General features: G+C 37.3%; 1 protein-coding gene across 2 annotated transcripts in view; it reads left to right on the forward strand.

Moving 5' to 3' along the window:
- The window catches only part of Smg5 (Smg5 nonsense mediated mRNA decay factor), a 241,817-nt gene that overhangs the window by 170,385 nt on the left and 54,491 nt on the right, over window positions 1-16,941 (forward strand). For both annotated transcript variants that reach the window (XM_090373113.1, XM_090373114.1), the window contains 2 exons: window positions 5,386-5,555; window positions 14,766-14,924. In XM_090373113.1, coding sequence (XP_090229239.1) covers window positions 5,386-5,555; window positions 14,766-14,924 — 329 coding nt within the window. The remainder of the gene's footprint in view (window positions 1-5,385; window positions 5,556-14,765; window positions 14,925-16,941) is intronic.

A 16,941-nucleotide genomic window follows, 5' to 3' on the forward strand; every position in this document is an offset into this window, starting at 1 on the left:
AAGGCAGATTACAAGACACCTTTGGCAAAGGATGCAAAGAAAAACAGAAAGAGTCCTTTACTTATGTAAATTCTAGAAGGAAGGGGATGAACCAGATTGGTCACTTGATATTGATGGTTCAACTGTTGATGATCCTGCTCATGTAGCTAACAAACTGAATGAGTATTTTGCATCAACATTTACACATGAGGAGTTATTCAGGGAGGGGAATGCCAGAAGTGTATTAAACTCTGGCAGTGATCTAAATGATTTTGTAATAACTGAGAGCAAAGTGGAGGAAATATTGTTGAAGTTAAACATAAGAAAGGCACCTGGGGTGGATGAGATCTATTCAGTTATATTAAAGAAGGCAACAAAGGAAGTAAGCAAACCCTTAGCCATAATTATGAGAGTACCCATGGACTGGAGAGGTACAAATGTGACCCCAATTCACAAAGGAGGATCAAAGCTGACACAAGTAATTACAGACCTGTTAATTTAACTTCTGTTCCGGGGTAATTAATGGAGGCATTGGTTAAAGAAACACTGCAGGATCATCTAGACAAGACTTCAGTTATTGTTTGGATACAGCATGGGTTTGGTTAAGGGGAAGTCTTGTCTGACCAATTTAATGGGATACTATGATGTTGTCACAAAGGAACTGGATGCAAAGAATAATTTTAATATCATATACTTGGATCTTAGGAAGGCTTTTGATATTGGAGCAGTATGGCATTAAAGGCAAGTTGCTGTTATGGATAAAGGGATGGTTGAGTGGGAGAAGACAAAGTGTTAATCAATGGAAACTGCTCTTTGTGGATTAATGTTATTGTTGGAGTACCCCAGGGTTCAGTGTTGGGTCCATTGTTGTTTTCTGTATTTATTAATGATACTGATGAAGGTACGAAGGTTGGCAAGGTTGTTAATGATGCTAATGACAGTACACTACTGCAACAGGATCTAGAAAAGTTGAGCAGATGGGCTGAGAGGTGGCAACTGAAGTTTAGCATTGACAAATGTAAAGTACTGCATATGGGTTGCAGTAACCCCAGAGTAACGATCAACTCAGTGGTACTACACTCAGGGTGGTGGAGAATGAAAGGGACCTGGTGGTAATTTTGCAATCAGATATGAAGTTTTCTGAGTAGTGCAGATGGTCTGCAAGAGTAGCTCATGGTGTCTTGTCAATGATATACAGGAATTTTTCTAGCAGGGATAAGGCGGTGATTATTCCCTTGTATAAGGCAATGGTCAGGCCATACTTTGAGTACTGTATACAGGTCTGGTGGCCTCATTTTAGGAAGGATGTAAAGCTGCTCGAACAAGTACAGAGAAGGGCAATGAGATTGGTGAATGACACAAAGTGTTGCTCTTGCGAAGAAAGGCTTAAGTTCTGCAAATTGCAATGTCTGGAGACTAGGCTCCGGGGAGGTAATCTGATTGAAGTGTTTAAGGCCTTGAATAGATTCAGCAAGTTCAATGCTGATGGGATTCTTCCGCTTGCTGAGATTATGAACCTGAGGGGGTATAAATTCAAATTGAGGAAAGACAGTTGTAAAATAGATGTGCAGATTGCCGTTTTAGCCAGCAGGTGGTTGATTGTTGGAACAAACTTCGATCTGACAATGTAGAAGTTGACAGCTTAAATAAATTCAACACAGAACTAGAAAAACATTTGGGGTGAATGGATATGTGAAATGGGAAGGTTGTTGTTTTTTTTTTGTTTTTTTCTTTTGGCTGATGCTGTATAAGTTTGCTTTCTTCCATCATATGCCTTTGCTAATGCTAATATGCCTGTGCATGTTTATTGCTCAGGAACTAAATATTCCCAAGTTGATAATTGGCATAGTGTGCATTGTGTTAGGGTCAGATGCCACCTGTAGTTTCCCATAGCTGTGCCATATGTACACTGTGAAGAGTACATATGGCACAGATGTGGCTGTAAATGCCAGAAAAGTGTTCTATGTTTAAGATTAGCATTTCATTGCTTTCTGTTATATTCTGGCATATGGCTGCAAGGTCCCATGTGGGATAACAATCTGCCTGCACACACCACTAGGAGGTAGCCAGGCTGCTCTCTGCCGGAGTTGCCTGAGTGGAGACCAGGCAACCCTGATCTCTGCTTCTAAAGTCACAGGGGCAGGTGACCTTGTGTGAGTGCCAGCCATGTTGATGTCAGCATAGTGTCTTACTCTTCGGGAAACATCATATCGTGGCCAGTTGCTATTTGACCTCAGTTTCTGATTTCACTTGTGGGGACGTTCTGAGCAGCTGTAAGTTCAGCAAGCTTTGCCCATCTGATGGTGAAGACACCTTGCACTTAACTTGTTGGGGCTCTGTTGTTTTGTTATTTGGTTTTAGGAGCATTAGCAACTAAGGCCATATTGCTCCAGGGATATGCAGTGGTCATTCCCTGACCTTTCTGCATCCTCCGTATTTGGTGGTCACGGGCTCGAACCCCAGTCTAATCAAGAAGCGTGTGCTACGCACTGCTGCTCCTGCCCACTTATCTATGGAGGCACCCTTGGGGCTTTGTATGTTGTTTCATCCTGAAGCAGGTATGTTTCCTGCTTCAGGATGTGAGGGTTTCCCTGGATTTCAGTAAAAAATTTCAGCCTACAATCATTGTAAGCGGAACACTCATACATGAGGTGCCCCCACGACTCCTCTTTGCCCCAGTGGCAGAATGGGTTACTTTCAATTTCCATTGTTGTCAATTTATGCTGGAAGAGTCCATTTCCTATAATCAGGAATGTAACTTGCTGACCAGTATGAAAACCAGGAAGAGGACTTTGGGAAGATCATGTCAATAGATGGGAGGAATCTTCTGGTAATTTCTCCTTTTGTGTGTGGTTTCCCATGATTGCTGCCAGAGTCCTTGAATGTGTTTAAAAATCCATTTTCTTTCTTGTTTCAGGTAATTGGTAAGGTGCAGTTGAAGATTTAACAACTGCAGCATCCAATGATAACCTATAGGCAGGGGTGTTGAAAATGCAGCATGCTTTGCAGATAGACAACAGCATTATTCTCTTTGTTTAATCAAGTTTGTGCTTGTTCCTTTCCAGGATGGTCTTTGTACACCAAACTGAGGCTCCATAACAAACAGTTAGGACAAATGCCACTTAGTAGATGAGAGACAAGACTTTGCCCCAATCCACTCTGCCGACTCTTCTTATCATGAGCCATATACTTTCGGATTTTCATGGACAAGCACTTCAGATGGGAGAGTGGAAGGTAAGGCTGGTGTTGATGCATATTCCCAGGTATTTGACTTCCATGTAGAGACGGATGGGGATGTTGTTTAACTTCATTGTTGAAGGCCTGCAGGTAACTATCCAGTTGACCTTTGGATTTATTCAGACTGTCAGCCTCAACTACCTACAAGGGTAACTTTTTCCAGCAATCGACTCGCTGACTAAAAGAAAACTTCTCCCAGTGTAATCTAAACCTTAATTCATGTAATTTGAATTTATGACCCCTGGTTCTCGAATTCTTTATAACAGTGAGGATTCCACCTTCATTCATTTTATTAATCCTTCTCAGAGCCTTATAAACCTCAATCAGGTCACCTCTGAGGTGCCTGGTTGCCCTTTTGCTGATCTCACCATTTGAGTTGCCCATCTTTGGACCCTTTCAAGAACCCAATGTCTTGGGATGAAATGGAAGGCATAATTCTGGTAAAGCTAAGATTGCATTCTTTTTTAGTGAAGCTCTCGAATGCTTTAAAGGAGTACAATTAGAAATTATTCTACAGTGCATTGAATCAGTTGTTATGACTAAAGGTGGGCCAGCACTTATTTCCTTTAAATAAGGATGTTTTGTTTGTGACTACAAGTTCCCATGGCTTTTGGTAGAATAGTGTGCATATGAGGTGTGGCAGTGCAGTTCCTGGACTAGTGCATAAAAATAACACAAAATGAAGGAGATGGTGATTACTTTTTGTTAAAAGTAATCACCACTGGAGTGCTGATTACTTTTAACTCTCATGTTCATCTAGTTTCATCTAGCAGACTGGTGCTAGATCATGAGAGTATGGTGAATGGTTGATCTGTATAATGGCATGTTTCATCAGAAATGTCTTCACAAGTGCAGAATGTGCAGGGAGGTATTGTCATGCAATAAGTACAGCTACCTTTCTCTTAAAATTGCAGTCTCACCTGGGAAATGCACTTCAATAAAGTGCATTTCCCAGGTGAGATTGCAACTACATATTTTTCTAAACTACATATAGGTGCTTCTATGAAGCTGCATTCTATGTATAGGTGCTTTCTATGAGCACCTATACACAGAATGCAGAATTGACTCTCTCCCATTCGGGTACAAATTCCTTGTAAATCACCCTGTTTATCGATAAACATGATCTGCATCATCTCGATCCTGGACTTCTATAAACAAAATTTTTTGGGCTTTGGCAGTGATTCCGGAGTCCACTGCATGCTCTGATGCTTTCTCTGGGTGGTACTGAAACACCCAACACTCATCTCCAGTGATGATGCAGTCGAGGAAATTAAGATTGCCTTGACAAGTCTGGATGAAGCTTTTGCATGATGACACTCTTCGTAGCTTCTGCTCATCCAATGCAGCACAAATTTTGTACAGACCTTCCTTTTTTCCTAAATCTTCGTGTATAATTTGATGAATCATCTCCTTACTCATATACAACTCATCAGTTATCATTCTGGGAGTCAAATGACAATATCTTGCCACAATTTCCCAAACGTTTGTAACTCTGTCCTTATTTTGAGAGGTCGACAGACACCCACTTCTTGGGTCATTGCAGACATCTTAACATCTGTCTTTGAACCTTTGTTAACTTTGAACAAGTTAACATCTGTCTTAGCTTTTCATAACTACAAACAGTTTTATCATTTTATTTCACCTGAGATCAGCTAACTACAGCCTCAGTTAGAGACGAATTTAGAAATTCCGCCAATCATTGATAGTAATTGAACCCAGGCCTCTTTAAACAAGTGACAAAGCCACTATAGCACTGAAGAGAAGATTGGTAAGCACGATAGTAAGGTGATGTAACTGGTCATACATCAAAGCAGATTTTAATCACAATTTCCCCCTTGTGTTTGGGGGATACAAGATTTAAAAATACTAAGAATACCATGCCAACCAAATATGTCACATTTAGTTTTCTTGCTTTATACCTTTTCTGCTATGTAAATACATGTATCCAAAATAGTAATGATCATTTTCATCACCTTCTATAATTGATCAATACATAGTACTCCCTCCCAGGCACCAATGTGCACTAGGTCTAGTTTTCATGTTCTCCACTCTTTTCTATCCAAAGTCATTAATTTTTTCAAGGATTCTTACTTAAAATTATTATAGTTTATTAGTATCCATTTATTGCATTGAATTTTTTTTTCTGTTTTTCTTTATTTCACAATTTAGATTCCTTACTCTCACCATTAATTACTCAGAAACAGCTGAGAGAACCTTGGAAGCAAAAGTATCCTCTACCTGAAGATATTAAACTTCAGCACTTACCTTTATTGGAAAAAGCTCATGCTAATCTTTCATTTGATGTAAATAAAAGGAGACTTCTGTCTTCTGCAGAGCAGGTAAATACAAACTTTGTTTCATTCCTATTCCCATTTTTTTCATTATTAAAGAAATTTTCACTTTCAGAAATATGCATGTCAAAATCGGTTCTATTATTCTCTAAGAACTCCGAAAAAGGAATTGTACATTTAATCATTTTGAGTCCATTCAGTCCTTAGTATTATTATTGACAACATGATGCAAGGAAGCAAAGCTTATACAGCACCAGCCATTTAAACATAATCTGTCCAAACCTTCTTTAAATTTATTCAAAATCTCCACTTCCAGAAAACTAGTTGGAACTTTTTATTCTAGTAGTCAGTTACTCTTTGGTTGAATGGAAATTTCCGCACATCTATTCTGCAACCACCCTTTTTCGGTTTAATTGTGCATCTGAGGAAGAGTAAAGATGCCATCAGCATTTAGTTTATTCAACCCAGGTCACCACTCACTAGTTTCCAGAGGTTGCGATTTGTAGAACCTTAGTGTTTGGGAAGAATATCCTTTTTTATGCCACTGTCCCCACCCCAAGTTAAGCTTGTTCTTTTTCTCTGTGTAATCTCTCCAACAGATCTATATTTTCCCTAAAATGAGGTTTTCAAACCTGTATTCCAGATGTAGCCTTATACAATGGGATAAACACTTCAGTTCTGCTGGTAGTGTTCCTGTATATATTTTTGACAGACCCCCATGAGTTGTTCTGATAGTCTGATTGCACAGAAAAATTCATATTAGTCTACATAATTACCCTGTAAATCTTTTTACTCATTAGTTACTTGGACTAAAATATACTCATCAGTAAAATAATATACCATTTGGTGGTACCCAAATGGTATATTATTCTGGGATTATTGCTACCCAAATGCAGTACTTTGCAGTTGTGCCCATCCTTGTATAGTCAACAAATTTAGACATAAAACTTGAAATACTACATTAATATCATTAATAAATATTAAAAACAGTAAGGTTCCCAACACCAACCCATTTAGTAACCCACTCATCACATTACTCCATGAAGAGCAGTAGCCATTTATAATGCTCATTGTCTTCTACCACAAAACCATCCCTTCATCCTTAGTAGTAATTTTCTCCTAATGTCATATTTCTCCAAATGTGCAACAGTTGTACATGAGGCACAGTATCAGTGGCTTTGCTTTACTGAATTCCAAGTATGTGATGTCAGAATTATTCTTTGTGTCTGGCTCCTTTGCAGCGATCACATAGTAGCTTTATCAGATTGGCTCAAGCATGATCTACCTTTAACAAATTCCTGTTGGGATTGCCTAATGACTCCACTTCTATCAAGATGATATTGCATTACTTGTTTAACTGGCACCTCCGTAGCCAGGTGGGCAGGAGCAGCAGTGCGTAGCACACGCTTCTTGATTAGACCGGGGGTCGAGCCTGTGCCCGCCAAATACGGAGGATGCAGAACGGTCAGAGAATAAGCACCGCATATCCCTGGAGCAAAATGGCCTTAGTTGCTAATGTTCCTAAAAACCAAATAACAAACAAACAACTTGTTTAACTGTTGGCTCCATTATTTTCCCTGCCACAGAGATCAAATTTCCAGGTCTATAATTACCCACTTCACCCCTTGAACCACCCTTGCAAATAGGAAATGCATTTCTACATCTCCAGTCTCTAGGAACTTCTCTTGTATCTAAGGATACTCTCATTTTAATGGCTAAAGGTTTAACTATCTCTTTTGCAGCTTCCTTAATATAATTGTATACATTAAAGGATTGCAGTTTCCTTTAATATAATCCAATTCCTTTTAAATGTAATCCACTGCTGCAGCTAAATTCACTTTTAGCTGCAACAGTTTCTTCCATTTTTTATTCTTTAGTATAAAATTATTTACCTCCTAATCTATAATAAATATTCTTTGTGTGTGAATATATGTACAGAACATTTATTCAGTTTATCAGCAAATAGCACAGGTTCATCAATAAACTCTACTGCCTCCTGGAATAAATGACCGGTTGCCCAACGTAACATTACCTAACACTATGGGCCCCAGATGCCAAGTGTTCCATGGCCAAGCGATTTCTAGTGCATTTTGAAAAGCATTTTCTACAAAGAGCATTTGAGCAAACGTATTCTATTTTTTGTTTCAAAAACCATTTTCTTGATTTGAATTGTATATCAGAGTAGCACTTTCATTCTGCAAGAAGTGAGCAGAGACCCAGAAAGGGGAACCACCTTTCTGTTTATTTTTTTCTATAAGTACTAATTTACTCACTCAGCTGCTTGTTCACCTCGTGGCACTGCTCCTGCCTCCCCATGGCGGGGGCCAGTAGCCTGGGTGGTAAAGATAAACCCCCAGGGCCAAAAGGAGCTATCATGGATTCTAACAATTTTCCACCCTTAGAGCCTTCAAGTTCAAGACAAGAATCCTGTCATGATAGCAACAATAGTCAACCTGAAAGGCTTCGAACAGAAGCACAGTGTCCAGACGTTCCTAATTTTCTGGTGATACTCTCTATCCACCCAGCCTGTGGGCAAGTTATTGCCATTTATGGTTCAAAGACATCTTGAATCTATTGCAGGATCACCAAAAATGGTGAAGCAACTACAATCCGAAGATCGCCTGATTGAAATAGCAACCTCCAAACGTTTGGAGTGGCTATTAAAGACAACATTTGGTGGGTTGCCAGTATCTGTTACTCCCCACAATACCTTAAATTCATCAAAAGGTGTCATCGCAGAATGGGAATTTATTAGTAATGGCCACATGGTGCAAAGAAGCCTATGGCTTATGCTGCACCAGCCAAAAAAAATAATAATAATAAAATAAAAAAATTAATTAATTAATAATAATAAGAAAATTAAAAAAATAATAATAATAAAAATTAATAAGAGAAAAGGAAATGGACAACCTATGCATTTCTCTCTTCCCTTAGGTAATTATCTAGCTGACCTTTGAATTTCCCCAGACTGTCAGCCTCTACCACCCATGTAGGTAACTCATTCCAGTAATTTATAACTCGCTGGCTAAAATAAAACTTCCTGCAATCCAGTCTAAACAACTCCCCTAACTTGAAATTATGGCCCCTAGTTCTAGAATCATCTACAATCCCATTTATAACCGTGAAAATTTCGTCCTTATTCATTTTACTTATACCTCTCAGAGACTTAAACACCTCATTCAAGTCTCCTCTAAGGTGCCTAGTTTCCAAGCTCTGCAACCCACATATTCAAAGTCTTTCTTCGTATGGACACCCTTTTGCCGATCTCACCAGACAAGTTATCCGTCTTTGTACCCTTTCAAGAAGAACAATGTCTTTCTTTATGTGCGGTCTCCATACTTGAATGCAGTATTCCAAGTGTGGTTTAACAATAGCCTTATGTAATGGGATTATGACATCCTTATCTCTACTAGCGATTGTTTGATAAATCATTGATAGGACACCACCTCCTTGCAACCAGTCTACAATGCTCGGAGAACTTCATATCTGATTGTATCGTAATACCTAAGTCCCTTTCCTCCACTACCGGCTTTAGTTCAACTCCGCCAAGTGTATAAGTTATTTTGAGGTTACTGTTCCCCGGGTGCAGTACGTTGCACTTTGCAGGATTAAAGCATAGCTGCCATTTTCCTGACCATATCTGAAGAAGCTCTGCTTGGCGGCAAAAATTATTAAAATTATTAATTACTTTACTAATCTTTACATCACCTGCAAATTTAGACATCACGCCATCTATCCCTTCATCGATGTCATTTTTGAAAATCAAAAACAACAGTGGTCCTAATACTGATCCTTGAGGAACCCCACTTCTTACATCAACCCAATCTGAGGAATAACCATTTATCACAACCCTCTGCCTCCTGCCCCGAAGCCACCCTGCTATCCATCTAAGGATTTTTCCTGTGATTCCAACCTATTCCAGATTATAAAGAAACCACTCATGTAGGACTGAGTCAGATGCTTTGCTGAAATCCAAATAAACAATGTTGAAATTATTCCCTGAGTCCAGCTCTTCAGTGACTCTGTTGAAATAGCTAACCAGATTAGTTAAGCATTATTTTCCCTTCACAAAACCATGCTGAGTATCCTTCAGAATTCCATTTCTATCTAAGTGATCCTGAATTCCACCCTTGATCATAGTCTCCATGATTTTCCCTACTACTGAAGTTAGACTAACCGGTCAGTAATTTCCCACTTCACTCTTAGAACCGCCCTTATGCATTGGAAATACGCTGGCACTTTTCCAATCCAACGGAATCACTCCCGAGTCCAGTGATGCTCTCATAATTAAATGGTTCAATGCACTCACTTTTCGCCTCCCTTAAGATTATAGGGGAAATGCCATCAACCCCAGGAGCCTTACTGGCCTGTAGGCTCAAAAGTTTTTTCATTAAATAAACATGTGAAATTTCAACATCATTAATTACATTTTTTTCAACTTCACTCCCATAATTTCTCATTGACGTAAAGGGTTTTTCTTCAGTAAATATTGATGCTATTAAGTCCTTCCACTTTTTCACACTACACTCAAGGATTTCCTCTTAGACACTGTAAGATTACTTGCACAGCAGTTAAAACAAAGCTGAAATTAGTGACCACGTGTAGTTACCGTGTAAACAGAGATAGGTGAAATTTAAAAGTGTGGATGACTCATTTCTTCTAAACAACAGATGAATTTCCCAGATAAAGGAAAATCACTCTCTTCTAATTTTCTCCTGCAGAGTTTTACAGGCACCATTAAATTGCAAAATGTTTTAATGCTTAATCCTTTTAGCTCTTAATTTGTGCTTTCTACAGCATCAGCTTTATTGCCTAAAGGCCTGTAGTGCGACAATACGTACCCAGAAAATAGGTTAATCAGAGCCAATGCCTGCACCTTAATCTTTGCCAATGGCTGTGGCCAGCTGACCAGCAGGACTTCTCGTCATAGTAATGTATAAGTTGTATAGGTTTTACTTCTTTTTAGCCATTGCTGGCCCACTGCTGGGAAAAAGCCTCTCCCAAACTTCCATCTTGGGGGGGGGGGAACAAAATTCAAGCATATCTAGATAATTTGCAGAGTTCACAGTATTTCTGTGGAACAAAAATGGTCCAGTCACCTGGCTGAAGGACAGTGGACACCACACTTATCTTGGGACTATCATGCTTTTGTTCGTGAACTGAGTGGAGGTTTTTGGATACCCCCTCCCCATATGTGAACGTTGTGTCTATTAACCTTACCAGACAGGTGGAGTGTTGCTTCATCACTGAAAACAACATTTTCCAGAGTGTTCATATTTGTCTATACAGTTGAGAATGTGAAAAGTGAATTCCTTTCATTCTGGTTTGTCGCAAGGCTTAATTGCTTGGACGTTTGCACTTTGTGGACAAAGTTTCAATCTCTTGTGAACCACCATATGCAGTGTTTCTTGTAGTATTTGCAGCTGCAGGTTTGCACAGCGAATAGATTTTGTAGGACATTGGGTAAACATTACCTGAATTTTCGAAACTTTATCTGCAGATACACCTGGTCTACCCTCCTTTCTGGTGCAGCACACTGCCAGTTTCTTGAAACTGTTATCAACCGTGTTGTAATACCTCACTGATTGTTTTGTTGGTGTTTTTTTTTTTTTTTTTTTAAATTCCTGTTGAAAACATCTCTCTACTGTCACTGGAGATCTGGTATCCTACAGCCACAATGCACGTTGCTTTCTTCTCCACTGTCATCATTTTAATGCTGTACTATAACAATGCTTGGTTGGGATCAAGGATGCCAACTGTATGAGAAAAAATTCATTTAGTTGCTTTGATAACTGCAGCAACCCATTTTAAGATAACTATAAAATAAAATTTTGAGCTTCACAATCAGGTGGATAATTTATAGATACTCTGTAGTGTAGTGTGGTTTTTATTTATGTTAATAGCTCTTGTAACACCTACGATGTGTTTTCTCAGCCTCTAGTGTTTAAATGCCTAGGAAAATGCTATGGTCTTCTTTCATACCAGAATGAACTACACTTGTTGATGAGCAGCTTTGATTTTACACTAGTTTCAAACAAATAATATCACCTAGAGATTATTCTTTTTGTCATTAAAAATGTTTTTACTGGCATTATTCCAAAAATTTTGTAACGAAAAACCATCATGCAGAAGTTACGCAAATGGTGTCACGTCCTAAATGACGCTAACTTCACATTCACTGCCCGTATCAAACACTTAAGTAGTAAAATTGAAAACTTTGCTGCTTCAATTGTTAGAATTCCCAGAAAGGAATGGGGGAGGCTAGGTTATATGGGGGAGGTTACACAATTGGTAAAAATATTATAAGTTAATATTTTTACCAATTGTGAACTACACAGCATGTGTCTGGTTCAAACATACTATGTTATTTACAATTTTATGATCTATGTTACTTACAATTCTAAGAGTATGTAAAACGGTGTCTATGAACACCCTACAGGTTATTGTGGGAATTCTTCCTCTTGATATGTACGTTACTTATAGAGCTTTTAGTTAGTTTACTAGAAAAGGTATGCATATTTCATTTTTGGGTTTTACCAATGATGTGACAATTGATAGAAAATTGGCAAGAAGGCTGGAATTGCAGTGATACTGGTGTTGTTACCAGGTTATTTATATCTAGTGTTAAGTTCAATTTTAATAATAAATTGAATAAATGTTTTCATATTAGTATGGAAACATCTTTCTTGATAACAGGACATGGCTCTTTGAGAGCTAAGTTATATGAATTAGGTTTAGAATCAGATCCTCATTGTTCTTGTCATGCATTTGGAACATGTGTTGTATGAGTGTTCACTTTATGAGCAGTTTAGAACAGCTCTCAGAAATGTTGTGCCTGAGCTTTATAGAGGACAGAAACGTCAAATCTTACACAGTTTAATTTATTTAAAGATTTTGCTAGAAGGGTTCCCAGAAGACAGTTAGCTGTCTTGGTATCTATTGCATAGATTTATTTTAATAGCAGCAATGTTAGTTACAGTGTGCTCCTGTGCACAGGAGCACACGGAGGGGGGTGCACAGGAGGGGAAGTGTTATGGAAATTTATTCCAGTTTAAATTTGGTCCAGTAGAAGATAAATTAATGAAATTTTGCATGGAGCTTCATCTTAGCTCTATACTAGAGGAAAAACTTTCAAACATCTGAAAATTGCAGTAGTTTTTCCAGGATAGTTGAAAATATGAACATGTGTTCAAGGAAATTTTCTTTATATTCTACTGTGCCAAATTTAATGAAATTTTGCACGGAGCTTGGCTCTATGCTAGAGGGAAAACTTTCAAACCTCTGAAAATTGTAGTAGTTTTTTCAGGATAGTGGAAAATATGAACATGTGATCAAGGAAATTTTCTCACGTAATAAATGGGATAATGTGGATGTATAGCATATAATTGGAAAGCTAAGGAATTTAGAAATATTAAGGTTTTAAGATACAAAAAAACTTTCTGAAACTGGGAAACGCATCTGGTTTCAAGTCACCTGGTGTTTTCAGATTGAGTGCAATTTTTTTCTTTACAATTAAACTCGGAGGCTGGAAAGGAGTTCTGCACATTTATGAAAACATTCTTCAACTGAACATGTCATCAGATCTTTCTTTAAATACTACACATAATGGAATAACTATAGATGGTGTATTTAGTTGCAAACTAGAATCTCTTCAATGTAAAAATTATAATATCCTACTTTAGTCATCACAAACCAATACTTTCAGTAACCGACATGTAATTATTAATGTTATAATAATAATAAAAATCTGAAAATGAAAACAATTTTAATGCCTGCCAATGACTCTTAAATGTAAAACACATTAAATATGCTAGCGGCAGGACATATTATGTACCTGGTACAGAATTTTTTTTTTTTTTTTTTAACATGAGGCACAGCTATGACAGCCTTTTTCAAGAATTTTAATTCCTTCATCAAAGAACAGGCCATCTTTAATGACAATTCCTAGATGAAAGGTCTAAAAGAAGTTGTTCATTGTAACTGTCATGCAGTGCATGATGAGATGCTTTAGAAATTATAAAATAAAGCTGTTTGGCTTAGTTAATATTGCAAAAAACACTGGACTACCTTATCCTTTGGGGGGGGGGCTTTTTTTCTGTCCTACAGAATTCTTAGGAAAATAGTATGGTCTTGTATTAGCAGAAAGAACTCCACATTTTTGACACATTGCCAAGGAGAGTTCTGTTATTTGTTTAAAAGACAAAGCAGTGTTGTGAAAGCACTGTATTGCCTCATTCTCTATAAAATAGCTCTAATTAACTACTCATGTTAATTGTAAGCTTTCATATTTTTCAGGAATGAACAAGACTGGCTATCAAATCACATAGCCACTATTCTTCAAATATTACAATGTATTCTTTTAAAAGTTTGTTAGCTCCTGTTGTTTGTGTGATTAGCCTACAGTAACTCAACTCCTCATGAAATTTTCTTGTTTTTTTCAGTCTGCACAATGAAAAGCAGCCCAAAGATACATGCACAGAAATAATACTCAGACTATAGAAAGTAACATACCCCATAAATTAGGCGCCTCCGTAGCCAGGTGGGAAGGAGCAGCAGTGCGCAGCACACGCTTCTTGATTAGACCGGGGTTCGAGCCCGTCACCACCAAATACGGAGGATGCGGAAAGGTCAAGGAATGACCACCGCATATCCTGGAGCAATATGGCCTTAGTTGCTAATGCTCCTAAAAACCAACAAAACAAACAAACAAACAAACCCCATAAACTGATGGCGTGAGTAGTTAGTGTTTCAAAAATATCTCCAGAAGCAAAACAATTGGAACAACTTCTTAAAGGCCTTTTCACCCATCTATACATAGCTGTTTTTAGGTGGAGAGTTTTATTTATGAAGTATTACCAATTTTTCCATTCTGCAGAAACATGCACACCATCCAAAGAATACACACTTCTGCAGGCAGAATAAATAGAAACCTGTGTTGCAGCTTTAATCACTATTTGGTTTTGTAACAAAATAAAGTTTTATAAATTACATTTTTCAAAAAATTTCTTTAATTTGAGATTGAACTAGCTCTTTAAGGAGTATGGTTAGATAAGTTTAGATATATATGAGAGAAGTCTTACATTTAACTAGCATCCAGTGAAGTTATTTTTATAAATTGATGTTGAATAGTACAGTTGGGAACAGTAAAATAAGGCTTGAAATTATTTTTGCAATTAATGAATAAAATAATTATAATTGTGTTGTAACAGCTCAATAAAACCTTGAAGGAAAATTTGAAAGGTTGTCATTCTGTTTCAGACATTTGTTCGTCTACAGTGTCTTCTCTCTTTTGGTTTCACACTTGTCAATTCCTCTGAAACACTTATCACTTTTAATTCAGAAAATTCTGAGTATTCTATGCCAGTATCTGAACGAGTATGTACTAATGGTGCTGCCAGTCCTGATGATCGTGATACTGTAAGTCACATTTTTCTTTGTTTATCAATTGTTATTATTTCATCATTGTTGCTTTAGACTCATACTTTTAGATTAATTTTTATAATGAACCATTCTTTTACCACTTGAATAATACAAATTTAGTTTATTAAGTGCTTTTACCTAATTATGCTAAACGTTTTACAAAAGGTGACATTCTGGGATCCTTGACAGATTACATCATCTAAACATAATGAGCTAAAAAGAGAAATAAAGGGCAAATTAAATTTACATTAATAACATTTTAAATATTTCAATTTTATGAGTAATATTACACACACACACACACACACACACACACACACACACACACACACACACACACACACACACACACACACACACTGTTGCAAATAAAATAAAATTATTAACTAAATTTATTACATCTAATACAACATAGCTATTAATAGTTCCTCATACCTTAGCTTTGCCTAATTAAAACTGCTCCATTCAAACATGAACTGCCTTAATAGCACCAGGGCCTGAGGCTAAATAGGCCAATAGCAGACAGCCAGATAATGAGGCCTTGAACTCAAAGGTTGTTATTCTAAACTGTATCTGTTGATTTCTTGTATAACGACATTGTATCTCCCTGTGGTTTCTGGATAAGTTAATATCAAGGAATGGTGGGATATCGTCGTTCTCTACCTTCATCTTGAATTTTATGGCAGGATAAAAAGTATTGAGAGCATTGAAGAATGTATTTAATTGTCCAGGCGGTACTATTATGTTATCGATATATTTTCCTCAGAGCTTCAGCTTGAAAGGGTGTTTTTCTAGAAATTTGTTTGTCTTGCAAGAAGTAGAGAGAGCATTTCCCATGCTCAGACCTGAACTCTGAGAATAGAAGTATTCACTGAAAGATAAGTAGGCTTTCCCCACCATCAGATTTAATGCGGTCTGGCATATCTCTTACAGGTAGCAGATTTGGGCAATCTAAGATAAATATGGCTGTGGAGAGATTGCTGTGTGATTGGTGATAAAAATGGAATCAGTATTGAATGATACCAGGATGCTATTTTGGATGCTGTTTTTTTTTTTTTGTTTTATGGTTTGTTGGTTTTTGAGAAACTGTTTGGGAGAGAAGCTTTACTAACCTTGTTGCTCTGTTCTCTTAATTTTAGGCCATGCATGTTATGATAATGGGATCTGGCAAGGATCCTGAAATGTTGCCTTTGTAACAAGTTTGATGTAATAGATCAAAAGCACTTAAAAACTACCTTTGTATTATTCACGTGATAAAACAGTGGTTCATTACAAAAATTAATCTATTAATCTAAAATACATTAAAATTTATATAATATTGTAACAGTAATAAATCATTCTGTATATTTACTGCAGTAATGTATATAAAATGATTTATATATAAATTAAAATACAGTTCTCTTAAGGAGGGGAAGGAATTCTTTTGAATTCTGTTTGCTTTCAAACGTGCCTTATAAATTACTTATGATCTAATACAGTGAATCATAGCATACAGTCAAAATTCCTTATGCTACTTCAGTAGACAGTTGCATTCTGCTGCCTAAGCCATTTTTGTTGCCTGTTGAACATCCTCATTGGAATGAAACTACTAACCTTGAAGATGTTTCTTGAACCTACTAAACAGAAGAAAATGAATAGGGAAGGTTTTGGATTGTACAGTGGGTGGTCAATGATCTCCTAATACCGGGTATTAGGCAGTTTGGTGTTCTATACGAAGCCATGCAACAGTACGATTCATTGAAGGCAGACTTTGTCTCTGGCAAATTGCTGCCTTCAGTATTGAAACCATTAATCTCAGTCCAGTGAAAATGTGAAACAGGCAGTGAGAATATTGCTTCAGTAGATGCATGCAGCTCCAAAGTGTCTAAACCAGTGTTTCTCAACCTGTGTGCCGCGGAAAATGCAAATAAAAAAAAATTTATAAATCCAAGTTTTATAATAAAAATTAATTCAAATAAAGAATTTTTTTAACTGTAATAGTACATTCTAGAGGTAACTTTAATTTTTTTTTTTT

The sequence above is a fragment of the Mastigoproctus giganteus genome, chromosome 5 (genome assembly GCF_048544385.1).
Source record: "Mastigoproctus giganteus isolate SK-2022 chromosome 5, ASM4854438v1, whole genome shotgun sequence".
Taxonomy (NCBI): Eukaryota; Metazoa; Arthropoda; class Arachnida; order Uropygi; family Thelyphonidae; genus Mastigoproctus; species Mastigoproctus giganteus.